Below are 16,740 nucleotides of genomic sequence, written 5' to 3' on the forward strand. Positions count from 1 at the left end.
CTTGCTCAATTCACCAGCTTTTCTATTATGAAATTGCCCAAGAAGTGAGAACATGAACCTTCACCATCCAGCACCCAACGTGAGCTAAACAAAGAATTAACTACCCTTAGTAAGCCGGAGCTGATCTCTCCCAGAGCTCCGTCTCTTCCTGAGGAGAAAACTGTACTTCACGGACTCAAGACTGGAAAGAGATCTCAGAATTGCTAGAAAGAAGTATCCTGTTTATAGGACTTGCCTGTGTTAACAGCTTTATGAAGAATTCTCCCAGGGTCCTCTGGCACAGCCTGCCACCACTTGGGCAAGTTCCTGCTCCTCTCAAAACCTCGTGGGGCTAAGGGTACGGACTTTCTAGAATAAGAGAATAGATGCAGAGCCAGAGGGCAGTGTGCCAGGCAGCACGTGACCTGCTTGGCAGCTTTTTGCCACCTTGATGACAGAAACCCAGTTCTGTGCAGGGCAGCACTGTCGGTGCAAGTCTGTCCCCCTTTGCCAGGTGCTTCCTGTCCAAGCCTTTTCTGACAAATGTGGCGTAGAAGGAAGGCTGCTGGGTACCTTGTGGCCTTCATTGATAAAGGAGAGAGCCACTCCAGGAAGGAGACAACAAAACCCTGTCAGCACCACCTCCGTCTTCTGGCCCCCACTTCCTGCTTTCATGGTGATCGTGGTGCATGGAACTGCAGCAGCTGTCTTAGGACCACGAGGCAACCAACGCTGGGATGAAAAATGAACATGCTGAGAAGACCGGTGAAGAGAGCCTGGGTCCCTGATAAAGATACTGAGCTACTGAGTGGACTCTAGACATGCCTCCCTTAAGACTTCTATGAAAGAATAAAATGTCTTTACTGCCTGTCACTGTTAGTTGGATTTTCTGTCCCTCATAGCCTAAGTCACAGAGCATTTGAGGTGTGGGAAGTGCTCAGATAACAGCAAAACCTCGGAACTTTCATGCGTAAGATTCTCATATCTTCTCTCCTACTGAGGGCTTTAGGGAATGTTTCTCTGAAGTCCTGGTTTACATGTTTTTGTTCCCATCTTGGTTGCTGTCCATTCCACAAGTATTTATTAAGTACATACTGTGTGCCCTGTCCTGTGCCAGATGCTACATAAAAACGAATGACTCCTGGGTGGAAGAAAGGCTGCTCAGAAGAGACAGTGCCTGAGCCTTAAAGGAGAGTAGGAGGTACTCATGGAGAAAGGGGAGGGCTTTTCAGGAGAGGGCACCGGGGGAGGAAGGCCCGGGGGCTGGAGACGGCACGCGTGTTGAGAGGGCTCCACGGAGTCCAGTGTCACTGGAACCCGAGGGGGAGGCCAGGCGGGTGAGAGGTGCCGCTGGGAGGAAGGCAGAGGAGATGAGGGAATTGGGAAAATGCCGAAAGTTTTCTTTTCTGTTCCTCCTGAGGGGTGGGCAGGAGCCACTTAATCAGTCAGATTGCTTTTCAAGAAAACTTAGTGCTGAAGGTACGATTAGAAGACATAGGTGCCTCCTGAGAGGCATCATTTCATGTGTTTGTATTATTTTTCAGTTTCTAGCAATCGTCTTTTCCACACTCTCTAGAATACAGGTCTAAGTCCTTCATTGGCCTACGAGCTGTGACCTGTCAAAAATTATTGATGGATCTGGAGAGCGCCTGTGAGGACAACGTCACAGGGAAGGGCAGAACCCTAGTGAGGAATAGTGACATTTTAAGCTGTGAGCAGGAGAGGCCCTATTTTGGGATGACAGGATGGTATATTGGTGAAGGGCCAGCATACTGAATAAAGACTTATTGCTCACTTAGAACTTTTCTTCTTCAGTTAGAAGAGCTTCATGTGCTGGGTTCTAGAACCTTTTTTCTGGGAAACCCTTAATAACGAGACCGTTCTTTGTGAAATGAAAGACTCAGATGGCTTGCGTTTGACTCCTGGTAAAGGGTAGGTTTCTTCCAAGTGGGAAAGGCAGCCCCTCCTAAGGAAGAGACTTCTAACTTTACCCGGCCCCAGAATGTTATTACTGATGGGCACTTTAGAGATCGTCTGGGTTAAGCCCCTCATAGGAGAGACCTGGGGACCGATGGGCAGGGAGCTTAAGGAACTTGGCAAATTTATCGTCAAGCTGTGATTTGGACCCAGCAAGTCCAGAAATCCTGCCTTTATACCATCTTACTTTGCCACCTGAAGCACTGGTGTGTTGGAGCACAAACAACAAAGTACTGTCTGTGTTAAAGCACTTGTTTTCATGCCACTTTGAGCTAGCATCTTCCTCACCAGCCTCCACTCTTTCTCCTCCTTTACTCTGAAGAAGCAAAAGGATGCGGTGAAAAGAGCTCGGGATTTGTATTTAGACAGACCTAGGTTAAAGGTTCAGCTTCACTATTTGATAGCTATGTAACCCTAAGCAAATCACTTAACTTCTCTGAGTCTCTATTTCCTTGTCTGTAAAACAAGGATAACAGTGACCTCTCGGAGGCCTGCCGCTGGATAGGCACTCATTCAGTGATCATGAGCGCTGCAGTGGGGCAGTTTGTATCACTTTAGGGATTTCCAGTTGCCCTGGGGGTTTTTCTGCCGCACTCCCAGTAAACTCTAGAGCACTTGGCTGCTGCCATACTATAAATGAGAGAACTTAAAAAGGCCCAAGGCCAAAAACAGCACAGAAATGAGTCAAAGGAAGCTCTTTATTGATCGACTCAGCACTGCAGGGCTGGAACCCATCAGCTTCATGGCACGTTTTTGTCCCCTCTGCTACTGTCCAGTTTTCCCTCGGCCTTTCAGGCAAAGGCTTCCAGCCAGCCTTGCATTAGTTGTCAGCTATGGTTTTCTGAACCCAGTCCAGAATGGAGGACACCTTCACATACACACCATACTCGGCAGTAGCACAGCTCTTGTCAAAGCTCAGGATCCCGGCCGCGTACCAGGTGTCGTCAGCCTCATCGTGAATGGCAAAGGCGCTGCCGGCATCGCCGTAGCAGGTGTCTTCCTGATGCTTGGACAAGCCAGCACAGAAGGTGTGCTCATTCAGTGCCGGCTGCACCCCTACAGGGCTCTTTGGTGTCTTCTTCTCGGGCACAGTGCTGCCTTCGTAGTGCTGTACACACTTGTCTTGGTCAGCCACCGGCAGCATGATGTACTTCAGATGCTCAGTAAAGATGAAGTTGGCATTTCGCCCCCAGCCAGACACGTAACCCACACGCCCCACTTCCACATAATCTTTTGAAGGTAGGCAGATGGGCATTACTGTCTCATCCGTGGGCACCTTCTCTCTGAGTTTGATGAGCCCAATGTCCACCTCGGAGTAGTCAGGGTGGAGAAGCACCTTCTCGATCTCCACAAGCTGCTTTCTCCCCACATAGAGTCTTAAAGTAGGAGCAATGTCTTTTGCTTTTGTTGTATTGTCATGACCCAAGAAGAGATTTTTAGCTGTGGTCAGCAGCCATTGTTCATTGATCAGCGTGGCCCCCGAGGTGAGATTATTGTGGGAGACCATCTTAGCCTGCCAGGGAAAGCTGCCTTTGGCATCCAGTGAGCCACCGATGATCCTTTGCACCTGAACCACTGGATGCTTGGGCTTTCCACATACTGTTGAGGAGAGTAAGAAAATTATGAGCAGAGTGTGACCGTCTGCCAGTCTTTCCCAGGGAAGGATAAAAGGACCGACTCCTGCTGCTGTCTGAACGGTCACCGTTCATTTCTCCAGAGCTGGAAACGTTTGCACGCTTTGCCCTTACCTTCTGCTCCTCTTGTTCCCAGTGTTTATAGTTTAAAATGATTCTTTTTTTTTCTTTTAATGTTTGCGTCACTAAAGCAGAGTTCTATTTCCTGCTTTTCTAACTCACAAAGAAACAAGTAGCCCTGAAGTTCTCAAACTCTGGCCGCTGAACTCTATGTATATTTAAACAGTCTATCACGGCAAGATGTCCATAGCTCCCTTAAATTCATTGTAAGCACAAGGAGCTACCATGATTCATTCTCTCTGAATAAAGAGGGATGTGATATTGCATTTCATAACAGGCAGGTTAGCAGTTCCGCATCCCTAGTAGCAGAAGACGGTAGGAAAGATCCTCTTGTTCCAAGAGGGAAAAGGAGGGAGCATCAGCTCTTCCTAGTAACAACAGAGTCCTGACCCATCTCCAGCCTCCTGTGTCATACTCTCACGGATTAAGGTTTTGTTATGCCCTCCCTTGACCTGTTGTTCCTGGAGCTTGCTTTACCCTTGGCCCAGGGCTCTCTAGGTGGGCTCTGTGTACTCACAGAGTTTCCTGATCCTCTGTGGGCAGTGTAGACAGTGGATTCAGTCAGTGCCCCGCAGGCCAAATGAACAAATCCTTAGTGAACTTCATGGGGAAGTATTACCTGCCTGTGCACTTCTCTGCCCAGCCACCTGTGGTTCTCCCTGGTCCCTCCCCTCGGCTCTTGTGTGCCCAGAGGAAACCACACAGGGAGGATGTGCCTCTAGGACATTTCAATCCCTGCTGGTGCGCCGACCCCTCAACACCCACTTTTCCGTCTCCTTCCCAGGACCCATGATTTCCTACCTGCTTCACACTCAGGGAGTTGCTCTCCAAGGTCCTTATTTATCCACTGCTTCTCACTGTTTAAGGTGTACACTCCTGAAACAAAAAGAAAAAAAATGAGCCAAAAGGGAAATTGTATCTGGACCTAGCGTGGGGAGAGAAGGTATTTAAAGAGCAGAATCAGAGAGGCAGGAAGGGGGAGGGCGGGGGAAGAGGAGGAAGGGAGGAGCGCTGTGCTAGAAGCCAAGTGCGGGGGCCACGGTGCAGCCCATCCGGGCAGAAGAGTGGTCACGGGGACCGTGGCGATCATGGTGATCGTGGCAAGGCGGTACGGGGTCCTGACTCCCTCTTACAGGCTACCTGAACTTGGGCAAATTACTCAACCTTTCTGTGCCTCAGTTTCAGCAGCAGCAAAGTGAGAGTAATAACAGTATCTCTTGGGAATCCCCTGGTGGTCCAGTGGTCAGGACTCCGCACTTCCAATGCAGGGAGCACGGGTTCGATCGCTGGTCGGGGAACTAAGGTCCCACGAGCAGTGCAGGGCGGCAAAAATAAATAATAGTATCTCTGCGGAGGGGTGTTGTGAGGACCTAGTGAGCAAGTCCGTGTGAAGCACTTAGAACAGTTCCAGGAGTGCAGTGCTCACTAGGTAAGGGCTCCCTGTCGTCATCACCGTCACCGTCATTTTGTCCACGTAGATGTCACTCTGAGAGGGTAGGCTACATGGCGTCGCCTCCCTCCCCTTAACAAAGGAGAAAACTTGAAGCTGAGAAAAGTTAATTTGCCCAAAAGGCCACAGCTACCGGTGACAAAACCCTTGTTAGAACCTAAATCTCCTGGCTCCAGAGAACATGGGCACTTTCTGGACAGTCACCCTGGCTCCACTCCTTGTGGAAATGGTGAGACAGAGGAGGGCCCGGAGACATTCGTCCCGGCCTTACCATCTCCAGCGCGTAGTTTGTAGTGGGTTTTACACCGATAGCGAACCAAGTGTTCCAGGTAGCCATTGGCAATCTCGGGGGGCTTTAAGCAGCTGTCATCTGCAAAGAAAAACAGGAAGAGAAGGTTCGTAGTCAGAAGCCTCCCCTAGAGACCCAAAAAGTCAGAGGAGAAGCAGCTGCTTTGCACATCAACCTCCCTCCACCCCAAATGGAAGCCCTGGGCCTCCCCTTATTACTGGCTGGCTTCCCAATTTTCTTCATGATACTGAAAGACCAGAGATTAAGGTGAGAAGGAGCAATTGGATCTTCCCCAGGAGAGGGTGCAGGTCTGATGGGGCAAAAGTGGATGCAGCAGTGCTGGGAGGTACAGCTCTTGTCCAAACACAGAGTCCTACCTGTGGCAGTTGTGGTCTCGCTGGTTTCCACCGCGAAAAGCTGCCCGCAGAGCAGGAGGGCGACAACAGCTTGCAGGGCACTGCAGAGAAGACGGAAAGGAGCGCGCAGCTCGTCTTCCCGCTTCACCACACACACACACACACACACACACACACACACACACACACACACACACACACACACACACACACACACACACCATTAGGCAAAAAATAGATACGGAAGTGCTAGGACCTAGAAGCCCTTTGCTGCTGGGAATTCTACAGAAGCTTCAGAGAAGAACAACCAAGATAGGAAGGCACATGGGGATTGGACCTCAGTTTCTGGCAGCATTCAGGAAACATTAAATTGTTAATATATGAGCTCTCCAGCAAAGAGAAACCTCACTTGGGCACCCTAAGGTGCTGGGCTACAAGGATACTGCTAATGAAATGTGGATAACTGGAAGATGGGGAAGTGGGAATTTACTATGCTCTTCTCTCGACTTTTTGAAATTTTCCATAATAAGAGGGTTTTTTTAATATATAATTTAAAACACTGATATAGCTTTTTCTATTATTTTATAATTTGACTTCAGGAAATGGTATAGCAAACCCCAGGATTCCAGGTTACCTGGAAGATAACTGGCTCCCTGAAAGGTCGACTGTGCACATGGGCATCAATGCACAGGCTATACTCACCAGTTAACCATCTCCCTGAAAGATGTCAGCTACTCAAATATTGCTTGGTTAAGTTTCTAATCTCGTTATTTCAACATTTCAAAAAAAATTTTTATTTTTTTAAAAATCTGAGTGCCTGAATTGTGTCACTCAAATGTGTCACTATTGATCTTTCTTATTATACATTTTTAAAAAGAAAAAAAATCTGCTAATAGGCATATTCAAAATGCCAGGGGGAATTCCCTGGCGGTCCAGTGGTTAGGACTCAGCACTCTCATTACCAAGGGCCCAGGTTCATTCCCTGGTTGGGGGACTAAGATCCCACAAGCCATGTGGCGTGGCCCAAAAAAGAAAAAAAATGCCAGGAGGCCTACCACAGGAGCTGCTGGCATCCCCCGCGAAAATATAACCTCGAGGAAAAAGCTACTCCTTAGGGGCTTCCCTGGTGGCGCAGTGGTTGAGAATCTGCCTGCCGATGCAGGGGACACGGGTTCGAGCCCTGGTCTGGGAAGATCCCACATGCCGCGGAGCAACTAGGCCCGTGAGCCACAACTACCGAGCCTACGCGTCTGTAGCCTGTGCTCCGCAACAAGAGAGGCCGCGATAGTGAGTGGCCCGCGCACCGCAATGAAGAGTAGCCCCCGCTTGCCGCAACTGGAGAAAGCCCTGGCACAGAAACAAAGACCCAACACAGCCAAAAATAAATAAATAATTAATTAAAAATGAATATCTGCTTATAAAAAAAATTTGTTAAAAAAAAAAGCTATTCCTTAGAGAAAGTCACGTCTCATGGGAAAGACAGCACCATCTGAAAGAATTACCCTTTATGGATACGGAAAAGCAGAGGATTTAACACAGAAAACACTTTATTCACTATAATTTAGCCCATTTGCCTTATTCCTTTGTTATATTTTTGCATCTCTCCTGTAGGCCTCTCCTGTACCTGGGCTGTCATGTAGATAAAAGATATATACAAAGAAGGATGAAATAATCCAGAGGAAAGGGGGGACAGGGCTGAACTGTGGACTCACCTCATCTTTGGTATGTCTGCCTCTGAAACAGCAGTGCTGTGGGGCACCTTCTGATGCTTTTATGCCTCCGGTATCTCACTCCACCCCCTTCTTGATTTCATAATCCCTGTGTCTACACACTTTGGCCTTGCTAAGGTCACTCGCATTTTCCAGTAACAAAGCCACAAACAACATCTCTGTTAAAGAGTCGAGCTCTTGCTTCACGCTTGAGTTTCCCCTGGTGTTCTTCATGCTTGAGCCAAAGAAACCTGGCCACATCATGACCCCATGTAGCTGCCAAAGTGTTTCCCGAAATCAGCCACTGTGCAGGACTGGGGGAGGAACCGTCAATCTGTGTCTCTTTGTTTTGGATGATTTTCAGCACTGAACAGAGCCTTTTGGGGGTTATTTCAGATCCCTTAGAGACACTCCTGCAACCTGGCTGAGATAGGGCTCTAGAGTAAGCATGTCCTTTTCAGAATCATTTGCCCCACTCTGTGTTGCCATCTCCTTATTGCTGCAAAGCTCTCCAACCTGAAATCAGTAAAATGTATTTATTATGTCTTCTCTGATCTCTTTTTCCAAGAAATCACACAAAATTGTTAAAGCTATAGTGTAGACGCAAACTATACTCAATGGCAGTGGTTATCGTGGTTTTGTAGTCCAGTAATCAATCCAAATAGGCAGGCGAGAAAAATAGATGTGCTTTAGTCAGATGCCTGCAGCTGTGTATCCCAAGTACTGTTCAACTGAAATTTAATATCAACTCATTTATAAGAAGCCAGTGGTTCTTAAATTAGAGTGTGCAGAAGAATCCCTTTGGGATACTTAAGGTGGCACTGATGTAATAGCAGAATAACTGGAAACAGCACAAATGTCTATCAATAGGAGAATGGCTAAATAATGTTGGTATATTTGTATAACAGGACATTATACAGCCATGAGAATGAATGAACTATGAAAGAACATGGATAGCGTTATAAACATAGTTTTTAAAGAGAACTTCAAGTTTCAGGAGATTATATTAAGTAAGAATGATACCGCTTCTGTAGAGCTCAAAATCAGGCAAACTCAGTAATGGATTCTAAGATATGACACCAAAATCGCAAGCAACAAAAGGAAAAATGGGTAAATTGAGCTTCATTAAAATTTAAAACTTCTGTGCATCAAAGGATAATATCAAGAAAGTGAAAAGATAATCTATGAATAGGAGAAAATATTTACAAATCATATATCTGATAAGCATTTAATATCCAGAATAAAGAACTCTTACAGCAACAAAATAAAAAACAAACGAACAATTAAACATGGGCAAATGACGTGAATAAACATTTTTCCAAAGAAGATATACAAAAATGGTCAATAAGTACATGAAAAGATGATCAACATTGCTGGAAAATGTCATTAGGGAAATGCAAGTCAAAACCGCAAGACATCACCTTACACCTACAAGTATGACTACAATCACAAGAAAAACTATATATAATAAGTCTTGGCAAGGATGTGGAGAAATTGGAACTCCCATACATTGCCGGTGGAAATGTAAAATGGAGTAGTATCTGCAAAACAGTATGATGGTTCCTCAAAAAGCTAAACTAGAATTGCCATATGACCCAGCAATTCCGCTTCTAGGTATTTAATCCAAAATAATTGAAAAGGGACTCAAACAGATTCTTTTCTTTTTTTAATATATTTATTTATTTATTTTTGGCTGCGTTGGGTCTTCGTTGCTGCGCGGGCGGGCTTTCTCTAGTTGTGGCGAGCGGGGGCTACTCTTCGTTGCGGTGCGTGGGCTTCTCGTTGCAGTGGCTTCTCTTGTTGCAGAGCATGGGCTCAGTAGTTGTGGCGCTCAGGCTTAGTTGCTCCACAGCACGTGGGATCTTCCTGGACCAGGGCTCAAACCCGTGTTCCCTGCATTGGCAGGTGGATTCTTAACCACTGTGCCCCCAGGGAAGTCCTCAAACAGATTCTTGTACACCAATGTTCATTGCAGCATTATTCACAATATCCAAAGGTAGAAACAACCCAAATGTCCTTCAACAGATGAGTGGATAAAAATACATACAGTGGAATATTATTCACCTATAAGAAATTCTGATACATGCTGCAACATGAAACTTTGAAAACATTATGCTAAGTGAAAAAAACCAGAAACAAAGAGACAAATATTATGTGGTTCCACTTGTATGAAACGTCTAGACAGAAAGTAGAATAGAGGCTCCCTGGGGCCGGGGGAAGGGAGGAAAGGGGAGTTATTGCTTAATGGGTACAGAGTTTCTGCTTGGAATGATGAAAAAGTTTTGCAAACAGTGGTGATGGTTGCACAATATTGCAAATATAATTAATGCCACTGAGTTGTATACTTTAAAATTGTTAAAATCAGAAATTTCATGTTATATATATTTTATCACAATAAAAAAATTCAAAAAAAATAAACTTCTTTTTCTTAGCCAATGAAAACTTTTTAAAAACAACCAAGACTGAACAATATAATGTATAGGCATAGGTGCCAAGAAGACAAAAACTTTATTTTAAAAAATTTTAATAGAACGGAAAACACAAAATGTAAAATGTTACTCTCGTAGGGAGGCAGAAGGAAGGCATAAGAGAGAAGCACATAGGTAAATATAAACATAAATAAATTATTGTTAATGATCCAACTTTTGGGCTGGGTAATAGGTTCATGAAAGTACACTTTATTGTGATTTATTTTTAAAAAGACATCACACATATATGTATATCACATATAATTACAGGTAACAAATAACATTTTAAAATGTGAAGGAGGGGGAAATCACGTGATAGACTTATTAAGAAGCAAAGCCCAGGCCCCTCCTTCCAGAAATTTTGATTCGATAGGTCTGTCAGGGTCTACAAATCTGCGTTTTAAATGACCATAACTTCTCCCAGCCCCGTATGCACGCTACTGCGCGATGGTGCAGCTCCATGATCCTATGAAACGGAGGGGGAGGCTTTCTCTTTGGGCTGCAGCTACCCCTCCTAAGGGATCTAAAATGAAACATTTCTGGGGACATCTCTGGGGGTGCGGTGGTTAAGACTCCGCATTCCCAGTGCAGGGGGCCAGGGTTCAATCCCTGATCAGGGAACTAGATCCCACATGCATGCTGCAACTAAGAGTTCACATGCCACAACTAAGGAGCCCACAAGCCGCAACTAAGACCCAGCGCAACTAAATAAATAAAAACTTTAAAAAAATAAAAATAAAATAAAATGAAACATAGTGAATACATTTTATAGAGAGAACAGAAAGCAGAAAAGTTTAAAAGATCAATAAGTCAGGACAGCAATTAGTGGAGGAGCTCAAAGGCAAAGTTTTGACTTTGGAAGAAAAAACTATTTTTAAAAGTTTGTTCTGCCAATATGGAAGTCTTGAAATTTTGTAAGCTACAGAAAAATAAAAATAAGAAAAAGTCCTCCCATTATTTCACCACCCCAAGACCCAAGACAGCCAGTAACTAACCACTATTAACACTTTAGTGTCACTTCCTTCCAGGCTTTTCTCTGTACACATTTTTATATAGTTTTGATAATTCTTTATACAGAATTTTTGCGTGGTCTGCCTTTTTCACCCAATGTTATAGGCATTTTCCATCTTGCAGCAAATCTCTTTGAACCATTTTTAATGCCATATTATATTTCTAACTTAAATATCCCCTCATTGTTGCAAATTTAAGGTGATTCTAATTTGTCTTTTATAAATATCTTATATAAACACAGGGAAGTGAGGTAGGAGGCCAGGCTCACTTTATTCCATATGGATATACAATTGATTCCGGCATCATTTACTAAAAATCTTAAGTGTTCAGCTTGATGAATCTTTATATAACTCCTGTGTAATCAACACTCAGATCAAGATTTGGAATATTTCCAGCCCCCAAGAAGCCTACTTTGGGTTTCTTCCAGTCAACGCCCAACCCCCCAAAAGTAACCATTGTTCTGACTTCTCTATCTTGATAGAATAAGTTTGCCTGTTCTTGAACTTCATATAAATAAAATCAAATAGCAGTCGTTCTTTGTTTCTGGCTTCTTTTGCCCATCATTATGTCTGTGAGAATCATCCATGTTGTCATATTAGTTTACTTCTTTTTTTTTTCTTTCATTGCTGAGAAGTATTCCACTGTATGAATAAACCACAATTGATTTATCCATTCTCCTGTTTATGGATGTTTGAATTTATTCCAGTTCAGGGCTATTATAAATAAAGCTGCCTTGAACATTCTTGCATGTGTTTTGGTAGATGCATGCACTCATTTCTCTTGGATAAATACTTTGTTGTGTCAACGGTAGGCATATATCTAGCTTTGATAGATACTACAAAATGGTTCTCCAATATACACTCCCAGCAGCAATATGGCAAAGTTCCAGTTGACCCATATCCTCGCCAATGCATTATAATTTTAGCCATTCTGGAGCATATGCAGCAAAATATAATAATGACTTTAATTTGCATTTCCCAGACATCAAATGATATGTAGAACACTTTTTATATCCTGTTGATCCATTTAGATATTCTCTCTATGAAATGTCTTTTCCTTGTTGATTTGTTAGGAGCTGGGGTTTTTTGTCTTTTTTTTTAAGCTATTTTGAACACTAATCTTTTGTTAAGTAAACGTATTGTCAACATCTCGCATTCTAAGGCTTGTCTTTCACTCTCTTAATCGTGTATTTTGATGAACAGAAGTACAGTATTTTTTTTAATTTGTTTATTTTTTAGTTTTGGCTGCGTTGGGTCTTCATTGCTGCACGCGGGCTTTCTCTAGTTGCAGCGAGCGAGGGCTACTCTTCGTTGCAGTGCACGGGCTTCTCATTGCCGTTGCTTCACTTGTTGTGGAGCACAGGCTCTAGGCGCGCAGGCTCCAGTAGTTGTGGTGCACGGGCCTAGTTGCTCCACGGCATGTGGGATCTTCCTAGACCAGGGCTCGAACCCGTGCCCCCTGCGTTGACAGGCTGATTCTTAACCACTGCGCCAGCAGGGGAGCCCCGAATTACAATAGTTCTGAATTTTAATGTCCTAATTTATCAGCTTTTTAAATTTTATGGTTAGTGTTTTTTGTCCTGATTAAGAAATCTTTGCCTATAAGATTATGACAACATTCTCTTAAATTTTATTCTAGAATTCTATCTTCACATTTAGGTCTATGATCCATATGGAATTAATGTTCATGTATGATGTGAGATAAAAGTTCAGGTTCATTTTTTTCCATATAGATAAGCAATTGCTCCAGTATCATTTGCTGTAATGATCATCCTGTAATGTCAGAAGTTAGATGACCATATATGTGTTGGTCTCTTTCTGTATTCTTTATTCTGTTCCATGAATCTATTTGTTTAATCTTAGGCCAATGCCACAGTCTCAATAAGGAGTAGTTAATAGTAAATCTTGCTATCTGGTATTTCAGGTGTTCCAAATATATTCTTCTTCCTCAAGATTGGTCTGACTGACTACTCTAGGTCCTTTGCATTTCATCCTCATATTAATTTTATTTTTTAATTAATTTTATTGGAGTATAGTTGATTTACAATGTTGTGTTATTTTCTGCTGTACAGCAAAGTGAATCAGTTATACATATACATATATCCACTCTTTTTTAGATTCTTTTCCCATATAGGCCATTACAGAGTATTGAGTAGAGTTCCCTGTGCTGTACAGTAGGTCCTTATTAGTTATCTATTTTATATATAGTAGTGTGTATATTTCAGTCCCAATCTCCTAATTCATCCCTCCCCCCTCTTACCCCCTGGTAACCATAAGTTTGTTTTATACAACTGTAAGTCTATTTTTGTCTTGTAGGTAAGTTCATTTGTACACTTTTTTTAGCTTCCACATATAAGCAATATCATACGATATTTGTCTTTCTCTGTCTGGCTTATTTCACTCAGTATGACAATCTTTAGGTCCATCCATGTTGCTGCAAATGGCATTATTTCATTTTTTATGACCGAGTAATATTCCAGTGTGTGTGTGTGTGTGTGTGTGTGTGTGTGTGTGTGTATCCATATATATATATATATATATATACACCACATTTTCTTTATCCATTCCTCTGTTGATGGACATTTAGGTTGCTTCCATGTCCTGGCTGTTGTAAATAGTGCTGCAATAAACATTGGGGTGCATGTATCTTTTTGAATTATGGTTTTCTCTGGATATATGCCCAGGAGTGAGATTGTTGGATCATATGGTAGCTCTGTTTTCAGTTTTGTAAGGAACCTCTATACTGTACCAACTTACATTCCCACCAACAGTGTAGAAGGGTTCCTTTTTCTCTGCACCCTCTCCAGCATTTATTGTTTCTAGATTTTTTGATGATGGCCATTCTGACTGGTGTGAGGTGACATCTCATTGTAGTTGTGATTTGCATTTCTCTAATAATTAGTCATGTTGAACATCTTTTCATGTGCCTCTTGGCCATCTGTATGTCTTCTTTGGAAAAATGTCTATTCAGATCTTCTGCCCATTTATTGATTGGGTTGTTTGTTTTGTTTTGTTTTGTTTTTTTGATATTGAGCTGCATGAGCTGTTTGTATATTTTAGAGATTAATCCCTTGTTGGTCTCTTTGTCTGCAAATATTTTCTCCCATTCTGTGGGTTGTCTTTTCATTGTGTTTATATTTTCCTTTGCTGTGCAAAAGTTTTAAGTTTAATTAGATCCCATTTGTTTATGTTTGTTTTTATTTTCACTACTCTAGGAGGTGGATCAAAAAAGATCTTGCTGCGATTTCTTGTACCTCTTTCATTAGATTTATTCCCAAGTATTTGATTTTTATGCTATTGTAAATTATATTTTAATTTAATGTGCTAATTGTTTATTACTAATATAGGAAAGTACAATTAATTTTCATATATTGACCTTGTATCCAGCAATCTTGGTAAATTCACTAACCAAATCTAATACTTTGATTAATGTTCTACATTTTTAGGTACACAGTCATGCCATTTACAAATAATGGCTCTTTTACCTCTTCTTTTTTTTTTTTTTTTTTTTTGCGGTGCACGGGCCTCTCACTGTTGTGGCTTCTCCCGTTGCGGAGCACAGGCTCCGGACGGACGCGCAGGCTCAGCGGCCATGGCTCACGGGCCCAGCCGCTCCGCGGCATGTGGGATCCTCCCGGACCGGGGCACGAACCAGTGTCCCCTGCATCGGCAGGCAGACTCTCAACCACTGCGCCACCAGGGAAGCCCTTCTTTTCCAATCTTTAACCTTTATACCTTATTTCCTTTTCTCACTTTATTGCACTAACTAGGATTTTCATTACAGTGTTAAATGGAAGTAGGGAGTGGACATCCTTGTCTTGTTCCCAAACTCAAGAAGGCAGAAAACATTCAAAATTTCACTCTTAAGTTAGTTGTAGGTTTGTTTTGTTTTGAGGTGGTTGTTGTTTTGTTTTGTTTTTAGGTATCCTTTATAAGATTAAGGAAGTTACTTTCTATTCTTAGTTTGTTGAAGTTTTGTTATTTTTTTTAACATAAAGAGATGTCAAATGCTTTTTCTTTATCCACTAAAATTTTCTCTTTATTGTGTTAATGTGGTGAATTACATTGATTGATTTTTGAACATTAAACCACCCTTGCATTTCTGAAATTAACTTCAATTTCTCATAATGTAGTAGAATTTTTAAATATTGCTGGGTTTCATTTGCTGATTTTTCTAAAGGATTTTTCCATTTGAGTTCATGGTAAATATTGGCCTATGATTTTCCTTTCTTGTAATGTCCTTATCAAGATTTCATATTAAGGTTATGTTGATCTTGTAACACAAGTTGGGGAGTGTTCCTTATTTCTCTATTCCGTGAAAGAGCTTATGTAGGACTGACACTATTTCTTCCTTAATTGTTTGGAGGAGTTTGCCAATGAAGGCCTACAGGCCTATAGTTTCCTGTGGGAAAACTTAAAATTTCAGATTGTTTCTTGAATAGATAAGGGACTGTTCAGAGTTTCTGTTTTTTCTAGTGGTAGGTTGTGTTTGTCTAGAAATTTACCCATCTCAGCAAAGTTGTCAAATTGATTGGCATAAAGCTGTTCCTAACATTACTCTATTTGTAATATCAGTAGGATTAGTAGTGATGCCCTGTCCTGATATTGGTAATTTGTGGGGGATTTTTCCCTTTTTTCTTGAAAAATCTTGCTAAGGATTTATCGATTTTATTAATCTTTTCAAACTTCAAACTTTTGCTTTAGTTGATTTTTTTCTATTGTTTGCCTCTTTTTCTTTCAATGATTCCCACTCTTAAATTTATTATTTCCTCTTTTTTTCTTACTTTAATTTTTTAATTTTCTTTTTTGAACTTCTTAAAGCAGAAACTTTTATCAATTTTAACTTTTCATTTCTAATGCATGTATTTAAAACTATATATTTTCCCCTACATGCTGCTTTACCTATATCCCATAAGTTTTAATAAAATTTTTATCAATCAGTTTAAAATATTTTCTAATTTCCATTTTATGTCTTGTTCATTCCATGATTATTTAAAAGTATGCTGTTTAACTTGCAAACATTTGGAGATTTTAAAATTATTTTTCCACTGTTGATTTCTAGTTTAATTACACAGTGGTCAGAGAATATACTCCATATGATTTTTTTAATTTAGTTATTTATTATTTATTTTTGGCTGTGTTGGGTCTTTGTTGCTGCATGCCGGCTTTCTCTAGTTGTGGCGAGCGGGGGCTACTCTTCATTGCAGTGTGCAGCTTCTCATTGCTGTGGCTTCTCTTGCTGTGGAGCACAGGTTCTAGGCGCTCGGGCTTCAGTAGTTGTGGCACGTGGGCTCAGTAGTTGTGACACTCGGGCTCAGTAGTTGTGGCTCGCGGGCTCTAGAGCTAATGCTCAGTAGTTGTGGCGCACGGGCTTAGTTGCTCTGCAGCATGTGGGATCTTCCCAGACCAGGGCTCGAACCCGTGTCCCCTGGAATGGTGTTAAAATGGAGCTCTGCTTTTGAATCAGTGTAAGAAATCAGGAATTTGCTTAATTATGGCTCCAGGAAATAGTATGAAATTGGTCCTGGCCACAAAGAAATCAGCATAGCTGTAACCTGCTGAGCCCCCAGGTGGCCCTCCTCTCTGCTAGGGAAGCCCTGGGCTCCTTCCTCTGTTGTTGGGTGTAACCCAGTGGATTCTGGCCAGTTGTGTTTGTACAGTTGACCCTTGAATAAGGGTTTGAACGGTGTGGGTACACTTATACACAGATTTTTTTCAATAAACACATACTACAGTACTGCACGATCT

At 42.3% G+C, this 16,740-nt stretch overlaps 1 protein-coding gene across 2 annotated transcripts; it reads right to left on the minus strand.

Moving 5' to 3' along the window:
• Positions 1-2,776: 2,776 nt before the first annotated feature.
• On the minus strand, positions 2,777-5,902 carry LOC136140592 (haptoglobin-like). 2 transcript variants are annotated; one of them, XM_065898750.1, is made up of 4 exons: positions 5,827-5,902; positions 5,432-5,530; positions 4,512-4,586; positions 2,777-3,555 (listed from the first exon to the last, which is right to left on the minus strand). In XM_065898750.1, the coding sequence occupies exon 4, from the start codon at positions 3,461-3,463 to the stop codon at positions 2,777-2,779; it is 687 nt and encodes a 228-aa protein (XP_065754822.1). In that variant the 5' UTR covers positions 3,464-3,555; positions 4,512-4,586; positions 5,432-5,530; positions 5,827-5,902. The 2 variants fall into 2 exon arrangements, with proteins under 2 accessions (XP_065754822.1, XP_065754823.1); XM_065898751.1 differs by lacking the exons at positions 4,512-4,586; positions 5,827-5,902 and having other exon boundaries at positions 2,777-3,523; positions 5,444-5,527.
• Between the last annotated feature and the right edge of the window lie 10,838 nt (positions 5,903-16,740).

Source organism: Phocoena phocoena, chromosome 20 (assembly GCF_963924675.1).
Source record: "Phocoena phocoena chromosome 20, mPhoPho1.1, whole genome shotgun sequence".
Classification (NCBI taxonomy): Eukaryota; Metazoa; Chordata; class Mammalia; order Artiodactyla; family Phocoenidae; genus Phocoena; species Phocoena phocoena.

What these genes read in the sequence shown, in the direction of transcription:
- LOC136140592 (XM_065898751.1), bottom strand. Translation starts at nt 5,497, where the DNA reads ATGGCTACCTGGAACACTTGGTTCGCTATCGGTGTAAAACCCACTACA. An exon ending in TAAAACCCACTACAAACTAC is followed by an intron (nt 3,524 to 5,443) that starts GCGCTGGAGATG and finishes CCAGTGGTTCAG; the next exon opens with GTGCAAAGGATCATCGGTGG.